The sequence below is a fragment of the Microtus oregoni genome, unplaced genomic scaffold (assembly GCF_018167655.1).
Source record: "Microtus oregoni isolate MIOR12 unplaced genomic scaffold, Mior012 000060F_001, whole genome shotgun sequence".
Lineage (NCBI taxonomy): Eukaryota > Metazoa > Chordata > Mammalia > Rodentia > Cricetidae > Microtus > Microtus oregoni.
Window position 1 is genome coordinate 1140482 of NW_024543836.1, and position 22046 is coordinate 1162527.

Sequence of the window (22046 nt, forward strand, 5' to 3'; positions counted from 1 at the left end):
GGAGTGCACAACTGCACCTGAGTATGTTTAATTTTTAAGTGAATTTTCTCTTCGGTTTAAACTAGCATTGGGCCCTGTAAGATCCCAGATGACATCACACGTTTGATACTGCGGAGTTGTCAATACTATGAGTAAATCGGCATACCACAGCAAGTCAAAGGGCTGTAATTACTCTAAATGTTGAAAAGTCGGAAGATGAGATAACACAAGAGCCCAGCAGTTCGACCAAATCACAATCACAGGACAAAGAAATGCAATGGCGGGGCTTGCCGCAGTCACTGCATGGGGATCTGGATCCCTACGGGGAAGAGCCACACTTTTCCTGCTTACATATTCTCTATGTAGCACAACGCCTGGCATAAAGACAGCATGGGACTTCCCAATTTTTATCCCATCATCCTATCGTTGGAAGGGGGATAAGTCTGTGAGCTGTCTAATGGCAGTTTGAAATCTATCAGGAACTCCTAAAATCTTTGCCTGTCCACCTACCGCAGGCCTTCTGCCCTAACGCTGGAAGTGTTCTCGTGGAATAACTCCTCAGGCTCTGTCAAAATACAAAAATGTTAGCCGGGCGGTGGTGGCGCACGCCTTTAATCCCAGCACTCGGGAGGCAGAGGCAGGCGGATCTCTGTGAGTTCGAGACCAGCCTGGTCTACAAGAGCTAGTGCCAGGACAGGCTCCAAAGCCACAGAGAAACCCTGTCTCGAAAAACCAAAAAAAAAAAAAATACAAAAATATTTGAGAGACAGTGGTGGGTTAAGCGCCACTGGTCACTAACATCTTATTGTTCATTAGTTTCTTCTTTCCAGATCTGTGGCTGGCTGAATACAGGCAACTGTGGGAGCTGAAAAGCACAGAACACAGTGGGGTCTTAATAAACACTCACTGCATGATTAATGAGTGAATATTTCTGTCTGAATAGCAGTAGCAATATTTGTTGAAATCCGACCGTATATTTTAATAATTTATCTTGATATTACTGCAATTTTTCAAAGGAAGGTTAAACTATTCTTCTAAACAACCCAGAATCATTCAGTCCCTACGACTGTCACCGGATGCTTTTGAGACATGCTTCTAACCGCCTCCATTTGTAAGGACAATGGCACAGAAACCATCTGCTTGGACAGCTCCCATACTTGCTGACGAAGGGTGTTGGTAGGGTACAAGAGGAGGTGGCAATTTTCAGACCGAAGAGTCATCTGATTAATTTATAGAACCAATCTAAAAAGGCACTGGGCACCTGAGTGGCTGCATAAAATCTGAATTGTTTAGTAATTTCCAGTTTAAATAATAGTCTGAGGCAATTATTTAACTATTTGTCACGGAGATCTGTCAGAGCCTATGTGAGGAGCTCTAGGTAATTATTCTCTGTAAGCCTAGGCACCCCTGTCGGGCGAGACTGGGTACATTTAGGATGGCATGGCCACAGAAAGTCTGTCAGATGGAGAGAAGACTCTCTGCCTATAGCTTAATATGGGAAACCAAAGTCAAATGTTGATATTTGGGGAACTCATTATGCCGGGCAGTATGTCGAGTTTAAGGGCTCCAGAAAGGTGCACAGCTTCCACGGTGACAGAAGGTGCTGTATGGCCTGCTGAGGCGGGGAAGTCATCAGCTCTGTGAGCTACAATAACGACCAATCTGGACAAGTGCACCCACTGACGCCAGAGTGGTATGGATGTTATGAAATTAACCAGTGACGCTTTGTTTGGATTTAAGGCCTGCAGCACAGCAGGAAGCTCACGCCTGGTAGTGTGAACTCGGCCCAGGACCTAAGGCTAGCGAGGTCTAATGCTCTAGAGGAGAACCTACTGTTATTATTATTTTTTTTTTTAATATTTATTTATTTATTTATTATGTATACAATATTCTGTCTGTGTATATGTCTGCAGGCCAGAAGAGGGCACCAGACCTCATTCCAGATGGTTGTGAGCCACCATGTGGTTGCCGGGAATTGAACTCAGGACCTTTGGAAGAGCAGGCAATGCTCTTAACCACTGAGCCATCTCTCCAGCCCCTGTTATTATTTTGCTAACTGGACATAGAGTCGCTCTGGGGCGTAGAGCAGTACCGGGCGGCACCTGTGTTTGAAACCTAAGCATATGTAGGCCGGAGTACTACTGTCACTGGTGCCTACGTGTTCCAAGGACTGGGCCATAGTTTCCCTTCATTACTCTTAAACTACGAATCAAATAACGACAGAGAGAATGGCAGGAGGATTAAATCAGTCTGGAATCCAACTTCTTGTCCAATTTACTGATGCTCTCCGGTCCTCAGCTTCCCCATGCCTACAATGACGTTAACAAGATTATCTGTATCTATCTAATGGGTTCAGGAAGTAAAGGCAGCTGAGGCCACGCCTGATCATCTGAGTTTGATTTCTCAGACCCACAGCGTGGAAGGAGAGAATGGATCACACCAAGTTGTTCTCTGCCCTCCTTGCAGACACACACACACACACACACACACACACACACACACACATGCTTGCGCACACAGACACACACAGATGCACCTGCGTGCCCGCACACACACACTCAGACAGACACATACACGAAATAAAAACCCAACAACACACTTTATCTTTCAGAAGACTACCTGTCTCCTCTGACTGCTTCTAGAGTTAAACAGGTCATGTGTGTGCCTCGCTCCTCTGTGAGAACTGGGGACGCATCACTGCTGTTTCCATCACTAATTGCTGGAGAGGCAATAGCTCCTCTTTGCTGGCTGGAAACAGCACAGATACCGCGGGGCATCAGTAACATCTCTGGAGTTTTAACATTTGCGACTGCAGCTCTCTCCCTCTCTCTGCCCGTGCCAGTGTCATCTTTTACGGCGTGTGTTTTATGAAGTTTCTGGCTGAATGATTTCTTTTTTATAAAGTGCGTTAAATTACCAGAGCTCTTTCCTATAGGTAATCTCCGTTGACTGTCACACTGGGCCCCTGGCAAATGGGCCTGGGTAAAACGCCCCAACTCCTATTTCTGACGAGAAAACCAAGGCAGAGAAAGGTTAAAGTGACATGAGGCTGGCTCCTGACACAGATCTAATTTCTGCTTGTGCTGGCAAAAAGAATATTTAATTAGAGAAGAATTATTCGATGGAGGACTCGGGACCAGGCACAGGAAGTCAGTTACCGAAACACCGATCAGCAAGAGCCGAGTTTTCGTGGGTTGAAAAGTCAGACTGAATAATGAACCCAGCAGTAGGGTGAGAAGCTAGCTGTCCACAGCAAGGCTTTCACCTGTTTGTTCTTGTGCCGTAGTCCCACGGGTCCTTTCCTGTTCAGCTTGTGGCATACAGGCACGAGGATTCCCAAAGCTGTTGGAAATGAAATCACGAGTCTTGTGGTTGCTTGGGTGTCTATACAATTCTATGTATCTCTTGTGTTTCCCTTTCTGGATCATGACAGGAATTCTTGCCCCTAAGTGTGAGCTGTGAAGCCTTCTCTAAAGGTGGGATCCACTTCCTGTCCATTTGATCATTTCTGGAGTGGCTTCCTTTATAGTTTGATCAATCCTGCCGTAGCTTTTTTTTTTTATTTTTACTTTGTTTTTCTATGTAGTCCAGCTGGCTTCAAGTTCACTTTACTCCAGCCTCCTAAGTGCTGGGATCACGGGCCTGTGACACCACACCCGCGTCGACCACAAAGTCTCGTTTGAGCAGCCAGGGCAGAAGAACAGACGGTAACTAGACCTCCAGAATCAGTCAGAGGGGCCCCTTGTATCCTCTTGCCCCTACCATTCTCCAGCTGCTGTGGGGATTTCCAGGCCCCGAGGACGTACAGCTTGGAAATGCACAGGAGGTTTTGAGGTTTGGGGCAAATTTAGGCTCACGAGGATGGAGGCTGGAGGCCAATTTGGAGATACAACCTATGAGATGTTTCAGGTGATCCCTTTAGGTTCCAGCCCGGCTGACCGTTGTCATGGCCAGCAAGGGATACAGCCTCACAGGAGCTTCCTGGACCCAGCTCTTCACCCACTGTCATCTTTGGTGTTATTTTCAAAATTAAACTAAATGAATGCAGGCCTTTGCCTCCAACTGCCTTTTGGGAAGGAGCTTAGGGGACCAAGTCAGTTAATCAGTTGAGGTAACTGACATTCCCTAAGTTGGGTCGTGTTGCTGTAGCATGTGCTACAGTTCAGATGGAATTGTTTCTTGACTCATCTGTTAGAGAGAGGATGTGGGAAACACCCTGAAACAGGGAGTATGGGTTCATATTTTGCCAATAATTCCTTTTGTGACCCAAGCAATACCGTTCAACCAAGAGTGCCTGGTCTGCAAAAGAGAGGGGACGAAGCGGCTGGTGGCATCTCCAATATGCCTTCCAGTTCTCTGACTGGTGAAATACAAGCACCTGGATAGCGGTGTACATCGTAAGCTCTTTCTTCCTCATTAGCCTGAGGGATCGTTTGGACGGGAAATACGGCCATACTTTAACACAACTTCAGACCAGCATGTGGATCAGTCCCCTGGAGCTCTAGATTAGAGAATGAGCTATTCAGAACCTCACAAACAATCATGCTGGCAGAAGGAGCAAGGCACTTCTGTGGGAGTCAGTGAACATTAGCCGGGGCTGCAGCGTCAAGATAAGAGCAGAGTAATGAGCAAAGGACTCCCAACCAACTTCCCTGTCAGCGTTCCCGCAGCACTCAGTGATTCCTCACATCCCGGACACAGCTTGATAAATGGAGCTGAAGGTGGCTTCCCCCTCTTTGTCCCTTTAAGAGTTACTTGGAAACTTGGTTTAGAAAATGCTTCTATTTTGAAAAAAAAATTAACACAAGATCTTGCAAGTGCCAGACAGGAAAAAAAATAAAACAAAACAACTACAAAAAACAAACCTCCAAACCAAAAAACCTTGTGCTATGGATTTCTCATAAATCCTAATCCAGGACTATCAGTCTAGAAAAAGATGGGAGGCCATGATAGTGAAGGTATCCTGAGGGCCACGGAACATGTGGGATAAGTAGATTGTAAAGCAATGAGGCCGTCGTCACCACTCATAAGATGTTTAATATATGCACAGTATGTTATTGCCACTCTATACATGAAGGAAGGCATCTCAGAGGGAAGTATCATGTTTGATGACACATAGCTAGCTAGCAACAGAGCCTGGGGCTTCTAAAATACACATTTTTTATTTTAACAATATCAGTATTTTTGGGCTGGGGAGATAATAAAGTATGCATCACATAAACATGGGAACCTGAGTTCAGGTCCCAGGCCCCATGCTATGAAGCTAGGTGTGATGAGGCTCACTTGCTGTGCTGAAGCTAAAGAGAGAGGGGCTCGGGGCTTGCTGGCCTGCCAGTCTAGCTTACTTGGTAAGTTCAAGCCAATAAGAAACTCTGTCTCAAATAACAAGGTGGACAGCACAGTATATAAGATTCCTTAAAATTTCTTTTACATTTATTGTGTGTGTGTGCGTGCGCGCGTGTGTGTGCATACATTTGCCATGGTCCATGTGTGGAGGTCGGAGGACAACTTGAAGAAGTTGTTCTCTCTTTTAGCATGCAGATTCTGGAGATCAAACCCAGGTAGTCAGTTAGAGCAGCCACTATTTTCTTGGCGTGGAATGTCCTTCTGTATATATGTTGCTTTTATTGGTTGATGAATAAAGCTGTTCGGGCCAGTGGCTTAGCAGAGTAAAGCCAGGTGGGAAATGCAAACAGAGATAGAGAGAGAGAGTGGGCGGCATCTGGGAGACAGCATGTAACTGTAGCTGCAGAAGAAGAAGGACCTTCCCCGTAAGCCACAGCCTCCTGGCCATACACAGATTAATAGAAATATGCCCGAGTCATTGGTCGAACAGTGCTGTGACTAATATGGCTTCTGTGTGATTATTCGGGTCTGGGAGGGCAGAAAGGAAACCGCAGTCTCCCCTACATTTTCTACCTGCCAACCATCTCGCCGGTCCTTTATGGAAACCTCTGTATTTGTGAGATGGAGAACAGGTGTGTGGTTAGCAAATCTAAGAGCTCCAAAAGGCCTGCGAGAAAGGCGCGCCTTGTTGCCCTTAGTCTTTTGACTGATCCCCCCCGAAGCTTTGGTTTTTTCTTGTAACCATCACGCTTCCATTTTCAAGCGCTTTCTTCGTCATACCTCCGCCTGCTATTCCTTAAAGGAGCCTACTATTGTTTAATGGATGAACAACTGGGTTTTCTCTGTGGTGCTTTTTCTTTTCCTTTTCTGTTTTGGTGTCTGTTTTTCATTAGAGGTAATAAAGCCTCTCTGATCTTTGGTTAACTGTTTGTGTGTCCCAGTCAGGAATTAAAAGACTAATTAAGGAGAGAGAGAGGGAGGGAGGGAGGGAGGGAGGGAGGGAGGAAGAGAAGGAGGGAGGTTCACTATAAAAGAAAGTCTGGTTAAATTTGAGTTTTTGATTTAAAAAAATCCCATCTAAGTGTATTTCCAAAATTTAATGGGTTAAACACACACACACACACACACACACACACACACACACACACACACCAGTTGTTTATTATGACTTTGAAGTTGACAGCTTTGGCATGTGGTTTATAGACCCCCTAAAAACTTCAGAGTGATTGGGTTCTGGACTTTCATTTGAGAAAATCCAGAGTCTTGGTTCATCTCATTGAACCCCTGTTTGAGACCTGCTTGTCCTCCCCAGGGCAGAACCCCCATTTTCATTTCTTGGGCTTTTCCCGGAGAGACACACAAGCTGGCTCCCAGTGGGGGAGGGCTTCTCAGTGCTCTGTAAACTGAGTAGCCGGCAATCTCCTTGTCTAAGATTTGAGTGCCTCCAGCCAGGCACTGGGCTGAGCTCCTGGAGTTCAGCTGAGGAGAGGGAGGAGGGTTCGTAAGAGCAAGGGAGATCAAGACCATGATGGGGAAACCCACAGAGACGGCTGAACCGAGCTAGTGGGAGCTCACGGCCTCTGGACTGAGAGCTGGGGAACCTGCATGGGACTGAACTGGGCCCTCTGAATGTGGTGACAGTTACATGGCTTGATCTGTTGGGAGGGCCCCTGGCAGTGGGACCAGGACTTATCCTGGGTACATGAACTGGCTTTTTGGAGCCCATTCCCTATGGAGGGATACTGTTGGGGACCAAGAAGCCCCCCGACCTAAAGTATTGGCCAATCTTCCTCATCCTCTCTGCAAAAACAGCTTGCTGCCAAAACAGCTTGCTGCACAGACAGCTGTGATACAGTTCTCAGAATGACCTGACCACAAGGTGCCAAGACACAAGGTGCCAAGACACGGCCTAACCACGTAGATGTTTCAAGAGATATATTGCTTCCTCCCTGGCCTAGGGCGCGATAGTTTCCGCTCCCCTTGATGTAGCAGAGAGGGTCTTGGTCCTGCCTCAGCTGCATATTCCAGACTTTGTTGATTCCCCATGGGTGGCCTTACCACCTCTGAAGAATGGATGGGGTTAGGGTGAGGGGAGGCAGGGGAGGCAGGAGAAGGGAGGGAGAACTGGGGTTGGTTCACAAAATGAAAAAAATGTAAAGCAAAAAAAGAAAAGATTTGAGTGCTACGTCCACCTTTCATGGCGCTTTGGGCGTGAAGCTTCACCAAAGCGTTGCTGAGTGGCCGCTCTTCCGTACCCTCCTCCTCTGAGAGCCCTGCCCCTTATGGCTACCCAGCTGGGTCATCCGCCACCTCACTCAGCCACCTCCATAGGCTACTCTTGTCAGTTGTGGTGTGCCCTCTCCTTTTCTATTTGACCCTTTAGAGACATGACATATCATGAAAATCGCAAGGAGAAGGGAGAGTGAACTTTCATGTCACCAGACTTAATGGAGATGACAGAAGGAAATATAAATCCCGGCCACTAATACTCACAGCCTTTACTCCGTCCACTGTCCCGTGCAATAATCCAGTAATAAATGCCTGAGGCGTGGACAGCCCATTGTCTTCACTAGTATCCCTTCTTGCCCTCTCCACTGTCACTAGATACCAAGGTTATTCAGAGCAAGGTCTTCCTTCCCTACACTCTCCGATGCTAGATGTAGCCACGAAACCAAATTCTGACTAGTGAAATGTAGGCGGAAGTAGTAAGTGGCAGCTTCCAGAGCGCCTTGGAAGACGGCCTGAGCTACCGCTGGCCTCCTCCTTTATCCCATCTTCTTGTTGACCTGAAGGTGAGCAGCCACACTGGGACTTGAGCAATTGTCCCTGACTAACAGGTAGACACCGATGTCATAGGAAGAGAGAAGAGACCTGGTCCGTGAGGACTTCATTGGCCACCACACCAGCAGCAGGTTGTGGGTCTCTGTGCTTCTTTTTTTTTTTTTAAATTTTTTATTGAGAAAAAGAAAAAAAAAAGTTTCCACCTCCTCCCAGCCTCCCATTTCCCTCCCCCTCCTCCCACCCTTCTCCCCCTCCCCCCACTCCTCTCCCCCTCCCTCTCCAGTCCAAAGAGCAGTCAGGGTTCTCTGCCCTGTGGAAAGTCCAAGGTCCTCCCCCCTCCATCCAGGTCTAGGAAGGTGAACATCCAAACTGGCTAGGCTCCCAGAAAGTCAGAACATGAAGTAGGATCAAAACCCCGTGCCATTGTCCTTGGCTTCTCATCAGCCCTCATAGTTCGCCATGTTCAGAGAGTCCGGTTTTATCCCATGCTTTTTTCAGTCACAGTCCAGCTGGCCTTGGTGAGCTCCCAATAGATCAGCCCCACTGTCTCAGTGGGTGGGTCTCTGTACTTCTTGTATGCAGCGGAGAACTGCTGCTTTGGGTTTTCTATTTCCTACCACTGAACCTAATTATAACTAATGAGGTGTGAAGGTCCAGTAGGACTCAAAAGGATGAGTCAGTTCAGACAGAGGGTGGAGCAGGTGTGGGGATGGGATTCTACGTAGGAACGATGATATGCTGTGATTGTGGTATAAGGGACATGGCATTGTTTCAAAGGATAATATGTAGTCAGGTATGGTCAAGGCAGACAGGTGCTATAGGGGAGAACTGAAAGATAACAGTGCAAGGGAAAAGTAGGGTTAGAGAAATGGCTCAGTGGTTAAGACTGTTGTTCATGCAGAAGACCAGAGTTAGGTTTCCAGCACCTATATCTAGTGACCCACAGCTGTGCTTCTGGTCTCCAGGGGCACAACACTTACTTTCATGAACCCCCCATATATATATATCCATATATACATATAATTAAATAATAAACATTTTTTTTTAAAAAAAGAATGGAAAATAGAGAGGGGGCAATGAGGAAGGATTTTGCCTGTCAAGCTAAGTTTAAGGTTTCCTTAATGGCTGGAAGGCAGGGATAAGTGTCCACAATGCTGGGAGTTAGAATGAAGCATTTCAGACCCCCTCCCTGCAGCTAACCTACATCAGGGTAACACAGACGAGAGGTCAGGAAGACAATCTCAGTAGAGAGAACAGAACATGAGTTACAGAACTCAAAGAGGGGAGGACTGGAATTTACAGCAGATCTGGAAAAGGAGAAATACACCTGGGTGTTGGGGAAGCGAAGAGTAGGAACTGGCACAAGACATCGGCAAGCCTTTTACGTCAGGAAAGCTAGAAAAGACCACAGCCTTTGGTGACCACTGGCAGAACAGAGGACAGATTGCTGTTCAAAGCACAAACCAGGGAGGAGGGTAAGGAACACAGGCTTAAGTGTCTAATCACGCTTCCATCCGTGAACATAGTTCATCAGCACCATCAGCACCATTACAGAAACAAATAATACTGGAAATTGCTGTCGCAGGCAGCATATGAAATATCCCCGGTAGCACTTGGCTTCAGAGTCCTGAGATCCAAAGAAGGCTCATCAGCATAAGGAAGACTTCAGATTGGTCACTAGCATCCTGAATTATTTTTAGAGTGCAGAAACTGTCCCAATGAGCTGAGTTTAGCTAAGGGAAGGACAGATAGCAAAGCTGGAATAATTTAATGCAACATTTAGTATGGACCCAGATGTTAATTAAAGATGGAGTGTTAGTATCCATCTGTCAAATAGACCAAGTTCCAATACCTACTCAAAGTACAGCGTGAGGTCGGTGGCTAGTATCGACTGCTTCAGAAGCTGCATGAGGTCACTGTATTCCTTGGAGGACAAATTAGCGAAGATGTTGTGACCCTGCAATGAGAAGGCAGAAAGTCACAAACACACCATTCCACCTGGAGTTGATGACTGCAGGGTTTATCTATATTCTAAAGATGATCAGAACGTGAACAAAATTTAAAGTTTGGTAAGGGTTTTTGCTATATATATATATATATATATTCATTTTCATTTCTATCTTTGTATTAGATGGATATAGAAGTACAGAGTGGAGTGGGGAAGTGAGATAAACACTTGGGAATCTTTCTGATCCCCAAAGAAATACTGCTTCTACTAGGAAAGATTTAGCTGGCAATCTAGAAACCCTTGCTGTGGCGACAAGTGACTTTGAGAAAGAGCAAAAGCCATTAGACTATGGTGTCTCAGTGGGGGAGGTTTAGACAATGGAAGCATTGGGAGCAAATAGAGACATTTTGGACAGTCATGACTGCCTGGGACACTATTAACTTTTAATACCTTTACTAGAAGAGGCTAGGACGTAGGTAAACAACCTTCAGTGACCAGGGGATGCCACTCAAAGACCTGGCTCCCTGCTGAAGTGAGGAACCCCACACTGAGCTGTCAGGCTGCTTTTTTTTTTTTAAATTTATTTATTTATTAAGGATTTCTGCCTCCTCCCCACAACCGCTTCCCATTTCCCTCCCCCTCCCCCCGATCAAGTCCCCCTCCCTCATCTGCTCGAAGAGCAATCAGGGTTCCCTGACCTGTGGGAAGCCCAAGGACCGCCCACCTCTATCCAGGTTTTGTAAAGTGAGCATCCAAACTGCCTAGGCTCCCCCAAAGCCAGTACGTGTAGTAGGATCAAAAACCAACTGCGATTGTTCTTGAGTTCTCAGTATTCCTCATTGTCCGCTATGTTCAGCTAGTCCGGATTTATCCCATGCTTTTTCAGACCCAGGCCAGCTGGCCTTGGCGCCTGTGCTGGATTAAGTTTTGAACAGCTAGAATGGAGAAGCCATTATCTGGGTGCAAGGGGCTCTAACGATGACTTCTACCAAACAAAAACTGCAATACAACTTCACCTCCATGCTACCAGAGAACATTCTTGTTTCTTCTAGAAGACTCACTCGGCAGCCCCAGGGCTTGCTGTTAGCAAGGTGGAAACCCTTCAGCAGTGCGACCATCATTTACTCCACACGCGTGCTGAAACAGGATTTTTTTTTGTCTGTTTTTCTTAGCATGAACTATGAACTCATAAGCATGGGACCCGGGAACTGGATCACTTTGAACCTAGAACTGAGAGCCAAAGGTTGGTGGGGAAGGAAAGGGGCAAGCGACTTTTCAAGAAGAAACTATTTTCCACGAGAGGTAAATTAATTTATCCAGGGGACCAGAATATCAATTAGCAATTTCATCTGAATCAAGCGTCAGGTAATAATTTGCTTCGCTGAGCTGATTTATTTCTTCAGGCGAGCCCTCCCCTCCTGACTGCAGGGTGTTGGCTCCACCTGGGACCAAGTCCAATATTAATAGTCAGTTTAAATGAACTCTTCTAGGCCTTTAATTCAGTGATTAGGAGGACAAAGAATTCGAGGAAGGCTGGACCAGGATTCTGTACAGGCATCCTCTCATGGGACAGTTACAAGCAAACATTCTGGAGCCTGGGAAAAAGTAGTTTACAATGTTTGGAAAAATGGTCACCTGGATTCAGCACCTTCACTTGGGAAAAGCAAGGCAGCCTTCGGAGCAAGGCTGAGTAGAAGCTTGCCTTCAGACAAGGGCACTCACCTGAATTTGTCCTGTTTTTTTGTGACTCGCCTTTTACTGCTTTTAAGGGTAAATAGTGCTGTTCTTGGGGAATACAAAGCCAGCCAAATCAGCTTTCACTTATAAAAGTTAGTTTGCCCCAGGGCATCATTGAATATGCAAATTAACCTTGAAGAGCACCTCAGGGTTTGACCCTTAAGTGGTAATGAGTCTCTCACAAATACTGTGAGAGACTAGGTTTTAGGGAAACAGCCCTAGGTGTAGGAAACCAGCAAGAACAGCAGGATGGGAAATCCAGGGGTAGAGAAAGAAAGGCTTGAGGTTAGCTTCTTCAAGACCTCTAAGCTCTGCGTGTCTGTGTAAATAAGAACATGGGATAGGCATGACATGCCTTCCTGGTGGCAGAATGGAGTGGACGTGGGGCCTGAGACTCATTGTCCACTTCTGTGTTCACTGGTCATTGTCACTGGGAAGAAACTGGAGCAGAGGCTGACCAATGTGTCCCGGTGAGAAGACCCGGACCTAAGGGCGCTAGGCTGTTTATGATCCCCATCACTATGAAGGTGGCTCTCTGGAGTCAGAGGTAGGGACTCATCACATTTTCCAACCAGGGAAAAGACAAGCTAAACAAAAGCACCTGCCACCCCTGCCTCCTCCTGGCTCTCAGCTCACATGTGGCTTTCATATTCCAGAGCCACAGACGACAGGAAGTTGGCTCCACCAGTTCCCAAGGCCCTTACTTAGGAGCTTTATCCTAAATGAAAACACAGCGCCTCTGGCAGGCTGCCCTGCCCGAGCCCACATTCAGGCTCTGGAGTGGTGGGTCTCTGTTATGAGGCTGAAGGCTTTGGTGATATTACAAAAGACAGGTTTCCTCAAGATAGTCTAGAGGAGAAAAAAAAAAAAAAACCCTCTCCATATTTAATGATGCCATTCCAGTGAAACAGAGCTTTAATGACGATAATAATAATAATTAATGGCATAGCCAGAGAGCTGAAAAATAACAGGGGACAGACAATCCCTTCCTGGCCAAAAAAAAAAAAAAAAAAAAAAAAAAAAAAAAAAAAAAAAAAAAGGTCTGTATGCCTTCATAAAATTAAACAGATTTTTTTCCTGGCAAGTTAAAAACTCAGCTGCTGCAGCCAGAGTCAGTCAGTGGGTTTCTGTTTTTCTCTGCAGAGAGAGATAAGTCGATACTCCAATGCCTTTTGAGTCCCGCGTTGCTGCAGAAAGCAAAATAAGGCATATGGCTTTAGCCCCGGCCTTGGGGTTAGTAGCCATTTCTCGCTTTCAAATGCAGCCCTACCAAAAACTTCAGTTCTTTTGTCTTTTATAAGCACCTCAGTTTCACTATCAAAGCTTGGCTCTTCCTGTTTTTACCATCTCTTTGCATGGTGTTGGGTTCCACAGAATGGAAAGTTGGATCACTCTGTCATAAACCAAGACTGCATCCTTCAAGAAAGACAAGATGATGATGCTCTGGCAATAGGCAACCTCCACCTGGTACCCCGTAAGTGATCCTGCACCTGCAAAACCTGCAAAACCTCCAAGCAGCTCGGGAAGACCTGGAACAAGGTCTTTGGCATGGGAAAGGTTCACGCAAGGCACCGGGGTCTGAGTTTAATGTAAACATGGGCTCCCACTTCTGTGAGTTTCATCAGGCACATCGGGGAGCGCGGACCATGCAGTTGGCCTTCTGTCAAGGATAGAAGCGGAGCAGGCCTCACCTCACTCTGAAGGATCATCACAGCGTGGTTAAAATGGTGATGCTCTAAGGTGGCCGATGTCCCGTAGAGCTGGGCCAGCGCAGAGTCACTCCTGAAAGAGAAGACCAAGTAGGCAGGACCCCTCATCTTAACCACTTTTGGTGGCAGACCGTGAGCAAATGCTTTCTCCGTAATTGCTGTGGACTTCGTTTGCCCCTTAAGCAAACTTTTCAAGACCTTTTTACGTGTTAGGCTGGATGCCGTGGATGATAAATAGTTCACAGGCCACAGTCCTTGTCTTTAAGCAGTTTACAGACTGACGAGGGACAAGATGTGATTCTGAGAAAAAGTAGAACAGGCAGCGGCAGTACAGATACGAAGGGCTGTGTGTATATGTGTGTGTGTATGTATGTATGTATGTATGTGTGTGTATATGTGCATGTGTGTGTATAACTTTGCCTCTGTGATCCATATAAGGCTTCATGAACTAAACCTTATAGATCTAAATATACACAGGAACTTTCTCCTATCAGACATGCCTGACTCTCCACAAGAAGACTTGGAGAATATTCCACACTCTTTGTTATCTACTCTGCATGTGTTTTTAACAACCCTCTGTTAGTGTCAATTCAGCCACAAGGCACATCTTAGCATAGAAGATCAGAGAGCTCCTTGGATCTGAAGTCACAGCTCTTCCTTCCGTACCTAGCCTTAGGCTATTACTTGATTTTAAGGCTCAGTTTCTTTGTCTCTTAAATCTTGCCAGCACTGTCCGCATCTTCTGTTGTTTATGAGGGGACAATGGAATGCTTGAAGGTGCCTGTCATAGTGCCAGATAGGAAGTAGATAGGAGTCTATATTTATTATTAATAGATAATTAAAATGCACATGGACATTTCCATTTTAAATGAACACAGTGTTCACTGATACCTGGGGTGGGGGTTCCTTTGAGTTATCCGTAAATTTCACGTATGTAGGACAGTCCACCCCTCAACAAGGCCAGTCCAGTGAGGCATTTAAAGGGTTCCAACAGTTCACCTCAGCTGTTTCTTCGGAGTTGGAGTTTGAGCATGTTAGGGGCCAAGAGAGACACAAGGAATCAAACAGCCGTTCTAGGCCTCTGCTGAGGACCCATTCAGGTCCCCGTGTTCTTTGCTGGCTTACTGTAGGGAGTTCCTGAGGAGAGTTTGGCTTTAACTTGCAAATGACAGAGATTGCCATCTTGGAGCTGATCCTGCCAGTGAGAGAATGAAAGGTGGCACCGGCACCCGTACACAAGAAGGATTTCCATCCCAGGCTGCCTGGCTCCCGACAACCTGAGGTCACTGTCAGTTCTGGGGTGCAGAGGACCCGTGATCCTTGGGGAGGCTCAGCGCTACTGCATCCTGAGTAGCAGGAAGGTCAGGTGGAAGAGAGCTTGTAATGAAGAGGATGATGAAGGAGGGAACTAGATTTTAGTTGGGTATGTGTTATCTCCTTAAGTCCTGCCTAAGTCCGCTACGTCATCTAGTGAGTGGGCAGAGGTCAGGCTAGTCTCACTGGTGGGTTAACACTGAAGGTCGGCCGTCCTTTGTCATTACATAGAAGGCGTTTCCATGGCAAAAACACACAGCGTGGCTTGGACTTGGATGCTGAGCTTCTGTGTGCCTGACACGGAGTGGGTGCTTAAAAGTAACTCATTCGTGGTGCTGTGTGGAGAGGGTATGGCTGAACTAGGAGGCTGACGGTAATATCAGCGTCAGCATATTTTATAATATATGTAATTTATACATGTATTTATTTATATTTTATATGTATCATATTATATTTATTTTAAATATATGTCATATATTTAAAAATATGTGTGTAATATGTTTTATAATGATTACATTCCTGCTAATAACAGCCACTATCCGCGAGTGCCCACCACGCACTGAGAGTCACACTGCCCCTTGATGTATAACCCCACCGAGTTGTGGTAACAACTACAAAAGAGGTATTATTTTCTCACTTTAAATCAAAAGAAACAGAGGCTCAGAGAAACTCCCAGGTTTTCTAAGGTCACAGAGCCAGCCAGCATCAGGCCTGAGTTTGAATCTCAATTTGTAAGCTGCTCACTGCAGTGGGAGAATAAAACGCCTAACCCACATTTCTGATACTTGATCCTCTATTCTGACAAGGCCGTTGGCTGCCGATGAAAGGAGCTTCCAAAACACAATTTAGAAGTCTGCTAGCCTAGCAGTTAACCCCAGGCTCCCAGCCCCTCCATTCCTGTAAACCGGCTTGTTCCTGGACTCTTCACTCATGGGTATGAGTCCTGGGGACAGAGTGGCTGGGAAGAGGAGGGATGTCTAAGCTCTCTTTATCCTGTTGGTTTTCACCGCATGAGAGGTGAGCTATAGATGCTTACAAGTCACTTAGTGTTTCCTTCATTCATGATGGATAAGATGCTAGTGCCTTCTTTGGGCAGAGGACGCCATAGGAGGCTCACTGAGGCTTGCTCTCCTCTGCCCTTCCTCCCCTGCTCACTGGGCTTCAGAACTGCTGGCCTCCAGCAGGGTGCTCAGGGTCTTATTATTAGATCCTCTATTTGTGCCTTTCTGTAATCCCGTTTTACATTCATTAGATACAAAAAATGTGTAAACTTTGAAACTGAACCATACTAATGTGGCTTCAGTGCAGGAAGACGCTGAAATTCATTCATTCATTCATTCATTCATTCAATGAGCATGAAAATGTATCTCTAATGTAGACAACAAGCACCGATGAGTGTTATCTTGTCAGGCCCCGGAAACGTGAAATACAAACATGTAATCTGTGGAGCCTACCTTCAGGAAGCACACACTCTACCAGATTTCTGTAGAATGCTTTCTCTGTCCAGTCCTGTACCAGAATACTCAGCTTCTTCTTGTAAGTAAGGAGCCATTTTAGTGTGCATCGGAGAATGGAGCCAGTACTAACCTCAGGAAATTCACTGAAGAAATACTGTTCCACAAGGACCCCTGACTTGTACTATTGTGTGTGGTTCCTACCAATACTTCTAAGACTTCTAAACCTCATGGTGCCTTCTTTCCTGGCCAAGGCGCACCAGGAACTCTGCTGTGTTCTTATGTTCTTATCTCACATACTGTGGATGTCCTAGGAACACCCTGAGCAAACACCACTTTACACAAAACAGAAAATAAATATAGTGGCAGAAGATAAACCCATCCGTCGGGATAAACTTTCTCAATAAACATTCTATAGACTATTACTAACTTGAAATGCCAAAAGATATGACAAGCTGAAGTAAAAAGGATTCCAATGTCAAATAACTCAGAGGAATGCTGGCTTTAAAAGCTCAAACTTCTTATGGTAGGCGTTGATATGTAAACACAAGCACTAAGGTTCTCCAGGGAGGAGCACGATATGCACCTTATGCACCCTTAACTGGCCATAAAGCCATCTCTGAAGAGCTCGTGTCTTTCATGTAAAACACTGCATGGATACATACTCCCGCTTTTTAAATGAAGAAACCTTCCATCAGTCATATAAGACTGACTTTAATGCTGCGTCTCATTTTGATTGTCTATGTTAAATATATCCGTCATGAGTGGCTTTGGGCACATACCCAGTAGCTGCAGAAATATGATCATGTATATTTATATGCGTCCGTGTGCATATGCAGAGTGCTTGGGAAGCGGGGGAGGAAACATGGTAACTCATAAATGTGAAAATTTCTGATGTGCATTATTGCTTCAGTCCAAATACTGACGCCTTTGACTTTTAGACTCTCGCTACACAGAACAGAAATGTACGGAACTGTAAAAGGGGCAGTTCTGTTGCAGACATTCATTGCTTCGTGCAGACACCCAAAGTCCGTGCACACCAAAGTGCGCCCTTCCCACAGCCTGGATATGCATATTCTTTGAGAAAAAGAGCTAGCAGCGGCCTGCAGCCGGGGCTTCGAGGAAACTTTAAACAGGCAAACTATGAAAGGTAATTAGGAAGCTGGGAATTGCTGGGAGGTGGTGAGGAATGGGATTAGGCTGTCAGGGCAGATTAATGTGCCCCAGTATTTCACTTCTGGGACCTGGCCGAAAGCGACAAGATGGGTTTTCATTCCCAAGAAATGAGTGTAAGAGATTATGCTAAAAATGAATGGAAGGAATCTCCTAGGAGAATATACTACAAAGCTGTGCCGTACTGATATTTAATCATCGGGGGCAGCTGTAATAGAGAGGGGGATGAGTGGGCCATGCTGTCCCTGGAGAGAAGAGAGGAGAGTAATTTCAGTGCGCGGTGGTATTGGTGGCCTCTCTCCCTATTGATCATTCACTGCATGCTCTCCAATACTTAAAAATTAAGGATAAAATATGAAAATTCAAAGGCTCACTTATCAGAAAGGCTAAGGGCATAAATCAAATGGTGCTCTAAAGTCACGCTTTTTTATTGTAGAGGTATTTTGCATTTTATATAGTAATTTGTCCCTTGCTAAAAGTCTCCTGTTTGTGTTTTAATTGCCTACAGATGACAAAAAAGGTAGCCTATGCTTTGCCACATAATGACCATAGCATGTAAGCTCTGTTACCAAATCATCTGAACAGCTGGGATTCGAGCATGCAGAGCTTAAGGAAAGGGATTGTCTGCTGCAATTCCTACTTTTCCCAGAATGCTTTGTGCAAGGCCTTGAACACAAAAAAACTCCTTCGTTGAAGAATGAAGGCGGAGAACAGGTTACAGGCTTCTTCTTAGGGATTTCAAACAACGGTACCCTCACTGGGGAAATTTTACTCTACTCACTAAACAGCTGTGTTAAAAGTTGCTCTGACATCCACTGTCAAACGGAATCTTCACTGAGGCCGAGCTAGCCCTAGGTGGTGTAAATCCAAATGTGACCTCACGGGGTAGTGGAAGCGCTGATGGGCATCTACGAGCTGGGGAGCTGGATGCAAGCTGACTTGGTCTGAGAAAATGGTCCATACCGTCTTGGAGTACAGAGAGTTGAGAGTGGAGCTGGAGGGCACAAAGCAGTTCGGTGTCAGCAACTTATTACTTACCCTATATCAGTGAAAGTCGTTCAGCCCAGGACCTGAGATTTCAGGGTGTTCATTGCCATTTTTGCAAGTTTAAGACACTGAATGCAGAGATTCAGTTCGGTTCTACATGCTCTACATTTTGAGTTGCTGGATGTCAGGATATATTTTAGTTTTCTAAAGCTTATCCGGCAAGATGGCTCACAAGCTGAAAGCCCAACGTCAGTAGCCCCAAACAGATGTCCCAAAGTCTTTGACTGCATTGGTGCAGCAGGTAAGGAATGGTTTGGGAATCAGAGAGCTCACTCCGATTGCTGCCATACTGCATTTGGGTGGATGAATTTGGACAAGCTGTGAAACGGAGACAAAACTATCTACAGAAGATAGGGCAAGGGCTTGGCAGAGTGAAAAGACAAATGATCCTTTTCCTTGTCTTGGGGACTGTTTTTTGCAAGAAACAAAAATGAAGAACGACGAGCTTCATCAGGAAAGGTCTTGATTGAGGGGCGGAGTGCCCCAGAAGTAGGAAAAGCAATGGGGAGAGACTGGTGTGATGCCTGATTTTGTTTCCCACTTTCTCTACATCTGCATTCCCCTTTTGACTTCTCTCTGCCTGCTACCTTCCTCCTCCACTCCTTTCTGGCCTTCTTGCTTCTCTTATCCACTTGGTATCACAGCTTCTTTCGACAGCAGTCCCGAGTCTACAGGAGCTGCAGCTCAGCTCTCTACAGCTAACTGCTACAACGTCATGGGCGTACACAGCGAGGTCTTACTGGTCCGGCTCTGGCTAGGGGTGGGCTCTCGGTCTAATCTGCCGAGGGGCTGATGTGGAGAAGAGCTTCTCCGTTCAGTGTGGTGCACAGACTGGCTGGGGAGGGTCATGGCATTCTGGGACATCGTGCCACTGGGCATGTCACTCTTCAAAAGAACACACAGGGGCTTCACTCCTGGTTTACACACACAATTCTAACCGGTTGGCTCTTCTTTCTGCATCATTGGTACTACGATAAAGGTCTGGGAAGAGGGGCCTAGGGGGGCATAAACTGACAGTCTACATTGGCATGGGGAAGAGGAAGCTTAGGAAAATAAGACATTCAATTTAAATAAGACACTGTCAAAAGACGCATGTGGTATAAACATTAATAGGTTTCACCATCCGCATCTGTAAAAGGCTACATTGATTAGAAGATCAAGAAACTCCATTGAGGAGGTATATTAAAATACAACCCACCAGTCACCATTCATTAATTCAGCAAACATTTCCTGTGTGTCTGTTACATACCTGGCACTGCTGGGTCTCCGTTCTTAAAGAAGAAGAGGGGTACATCTGAAAGTTAGCAATTACAATGGAGGCCGGTGGATACTTTGGAAAGACTTTTCCAGGGTATTCTGAATGCACGGAACAGTGATGAGGGGAGTGTGCATGGGGTGGAACCCTGGAAGTGCTGGGTTCAGAGGCGCTGTGGGGAAAGGAGCAGAAGGGCGTTCTCTGGAGTAGAAATAGCACACTAGACACCAGAAAGAATTAGCCAGTCTGAGAGCACAGCTCTTCTGTATGGGATGAACGGATGGGAGGGGTTGGCCTTGCTGAGATGCCATGGAGGCTGCTGAGTAACCTGCACATTCCTGGGGATAGAGACAGAGAAAGAGGGACGCGGATGAAGGGGGAGACTGAGAGCGAGAGAACTCTGGGACCTCCAGCAGTTGGCGGGAGGATCTGGAGACAAGCGATTGTGAATCGTGGCCCTGAGAAACGCAGCCAGGGCTGAGGAAGGAATGGGTGGAGGCTCGGCACAAATAGTCACGAGAGCGGGAGAGGAATGGGGGACACAAGGAAAGAGGCCTTGAAGCCAACTGAGGAGGAAGGCTACATAGGTAGATAAAGATTTTTTTTTGTGGAAAAAAAAAACGAAGAGAAGTTTAAGAAGCGGAAGTAAGAAAATATGACCCATGGAAAACAGGGCCAAGAAGGGAGGGCGTGAAAAAGGGCACAGCAGCTTCGAAAGGGGGCCACTGAGGGCGGGTTTTCCTAGGGAGAGGAGATCGAAAGCCCTGTGGCAGGCAGGGTTGGAGGCAATGAAGACAACCAACACAGAAACTTGCCTGGGAAGGAAAGAAGGAAACGGAACCGTCACTAAAAGGACAAGTGGGGGTGCAGGTGGAATTTTCAAGATGGGCAGGATTACTCATGTTAATTAGATGCAGAGTACCCACAAATAGGGAAACACAGATACAGGAGAAAGGCGGGAGATGGATGGAAAAGGGTCCTGGAGGAGCGAGGCGAGAAAGATCCCGAGCAGAGGCGGAGGGATTGGCCTCAGACGTGGGAAAGGCAGCGTTTTCACTGAGATAGGAGGGAAAGGGGAAAGGGTGGGGTGGGATAGATAAGTGTGTAGGTGGCAGGGGAGGAAATTGAGAGCATCCTCGATTGATGGCCTCAATTTTCTCGGTGAAGTAGGAGGCAAGGTGATCCGTAGCGTGGTGTGGGGAGGCAGTGGAGCTTGGGAAAAGAGAACACTGGCGGCGCACAACGGCTAGGAGCCGTGCAGGCTGAGCTGGGGGCGCATGCGCAGAGATTGACACGGAGTCCTGAGCGCACAGCAGAGTTGAACCGATGTCTATCTACTGTGTCTCAAGCTCGCACAACTGTGATATTTTCTCCCAGGGCTTGGACAAGTCTAGGCAGGGTAGCTAGAAATTGAATCGGTAGACCGAACCAAGGCTGTGGTTTTTTTTGCAGACCCGGATGTCACAGAGGTTTAAGAGGGTCAAGGAACTGTTGGATACTGGCTATCGACGGGAGGCGCTTGAAGTGCTGGGCTAGAGGATGAAAGATGTAGAGAGAGGAGGGCACACGATCAAAGCAGTTTGCTAGACCAGATCAAGACGTCAAGGTCCGGCTCAGGGGGTGTTGCGGGGAGGAAAGCTGAAACACGCGGTGGGTTGTTAGAATTTCAGCCAGAGGTCTACCTGTTTGGAGAACTTTGAAGTCTGTCACCTGAAAGCTAATCCCACCCCTCTATAGAAGCTATTCCTCCTGTTCCCAGCCAAAATGTGTCTCCAGGGCCTCTAACCATCTCCTAAGCAGATAACCTCAAAGAACATTAAGACTTGACCTCATTGAGAGAGTCCTGACACCTGGAATTTAACATGCGCTAAGTTCTGTGGCTCTTGCCACAACGTGAGCCACCAAGCAGTGACTTTCTTGACCAGTTTAACATACTTGGGAGCAGACTGGCCTATGTGTGTGACTTAGGTGCAGGGTGGACAGTCGCTTACCCATCCCTATGTTTATGTGAGTCCTTTGTCTGTTTTCCGTGTCTTCCATGGGAATAGGAAGAACAGAACACTCTTTGCTTCATTAATCTTCCTGAGCCTCTTTTTATTCCAATCACCTCAAAATCAGACCGGAGAGGAGCAGATCCTAGTGGCCTGTCATGCCACGGAGGCAAACAGGCTGGGAGGAAGAGAATAGGACTTTGAAAACCTGAACTGTGCTCTCTGACAGAGGTCAGCAGAGGCAGACCAAATCAACAAGCATGACGTGAAGGGCAAATTTGCAATTAAAAGAAGAATAGGGAATTATAAAGA

The 22046-nt window shown here is 46.4% G+C and overlaps 1 protein-coding gene across 1 annotated transcript in view; it reads right to left on the minus strand.

Annotated features, from left to right (window-relative positions):
* Positions 1–22046, minus strand: part of LOC121439071 (dual 3',5'-cyclic-AMP and -GMP phosphodiesterase 11A) — a 282745-nt gene that overhangs the window by 44465 nt on the left and 216234 nt on the right. Inside the window, exons 14-15 of the mRNA XM_041639564.1 lie at positions 13483–13573; positions 9963–10063 (exon numbers count right to left, since the gene is read on the minus strand). Of these exons, the coding sequence (XP_041495498.1) occupies positions 9963–10063; positions 13483–13573 (192 nt within the window). The remainder of the gene's footprint in view (positions 1–9962; positions 10064–13482; positions 13574–22046) is intronic.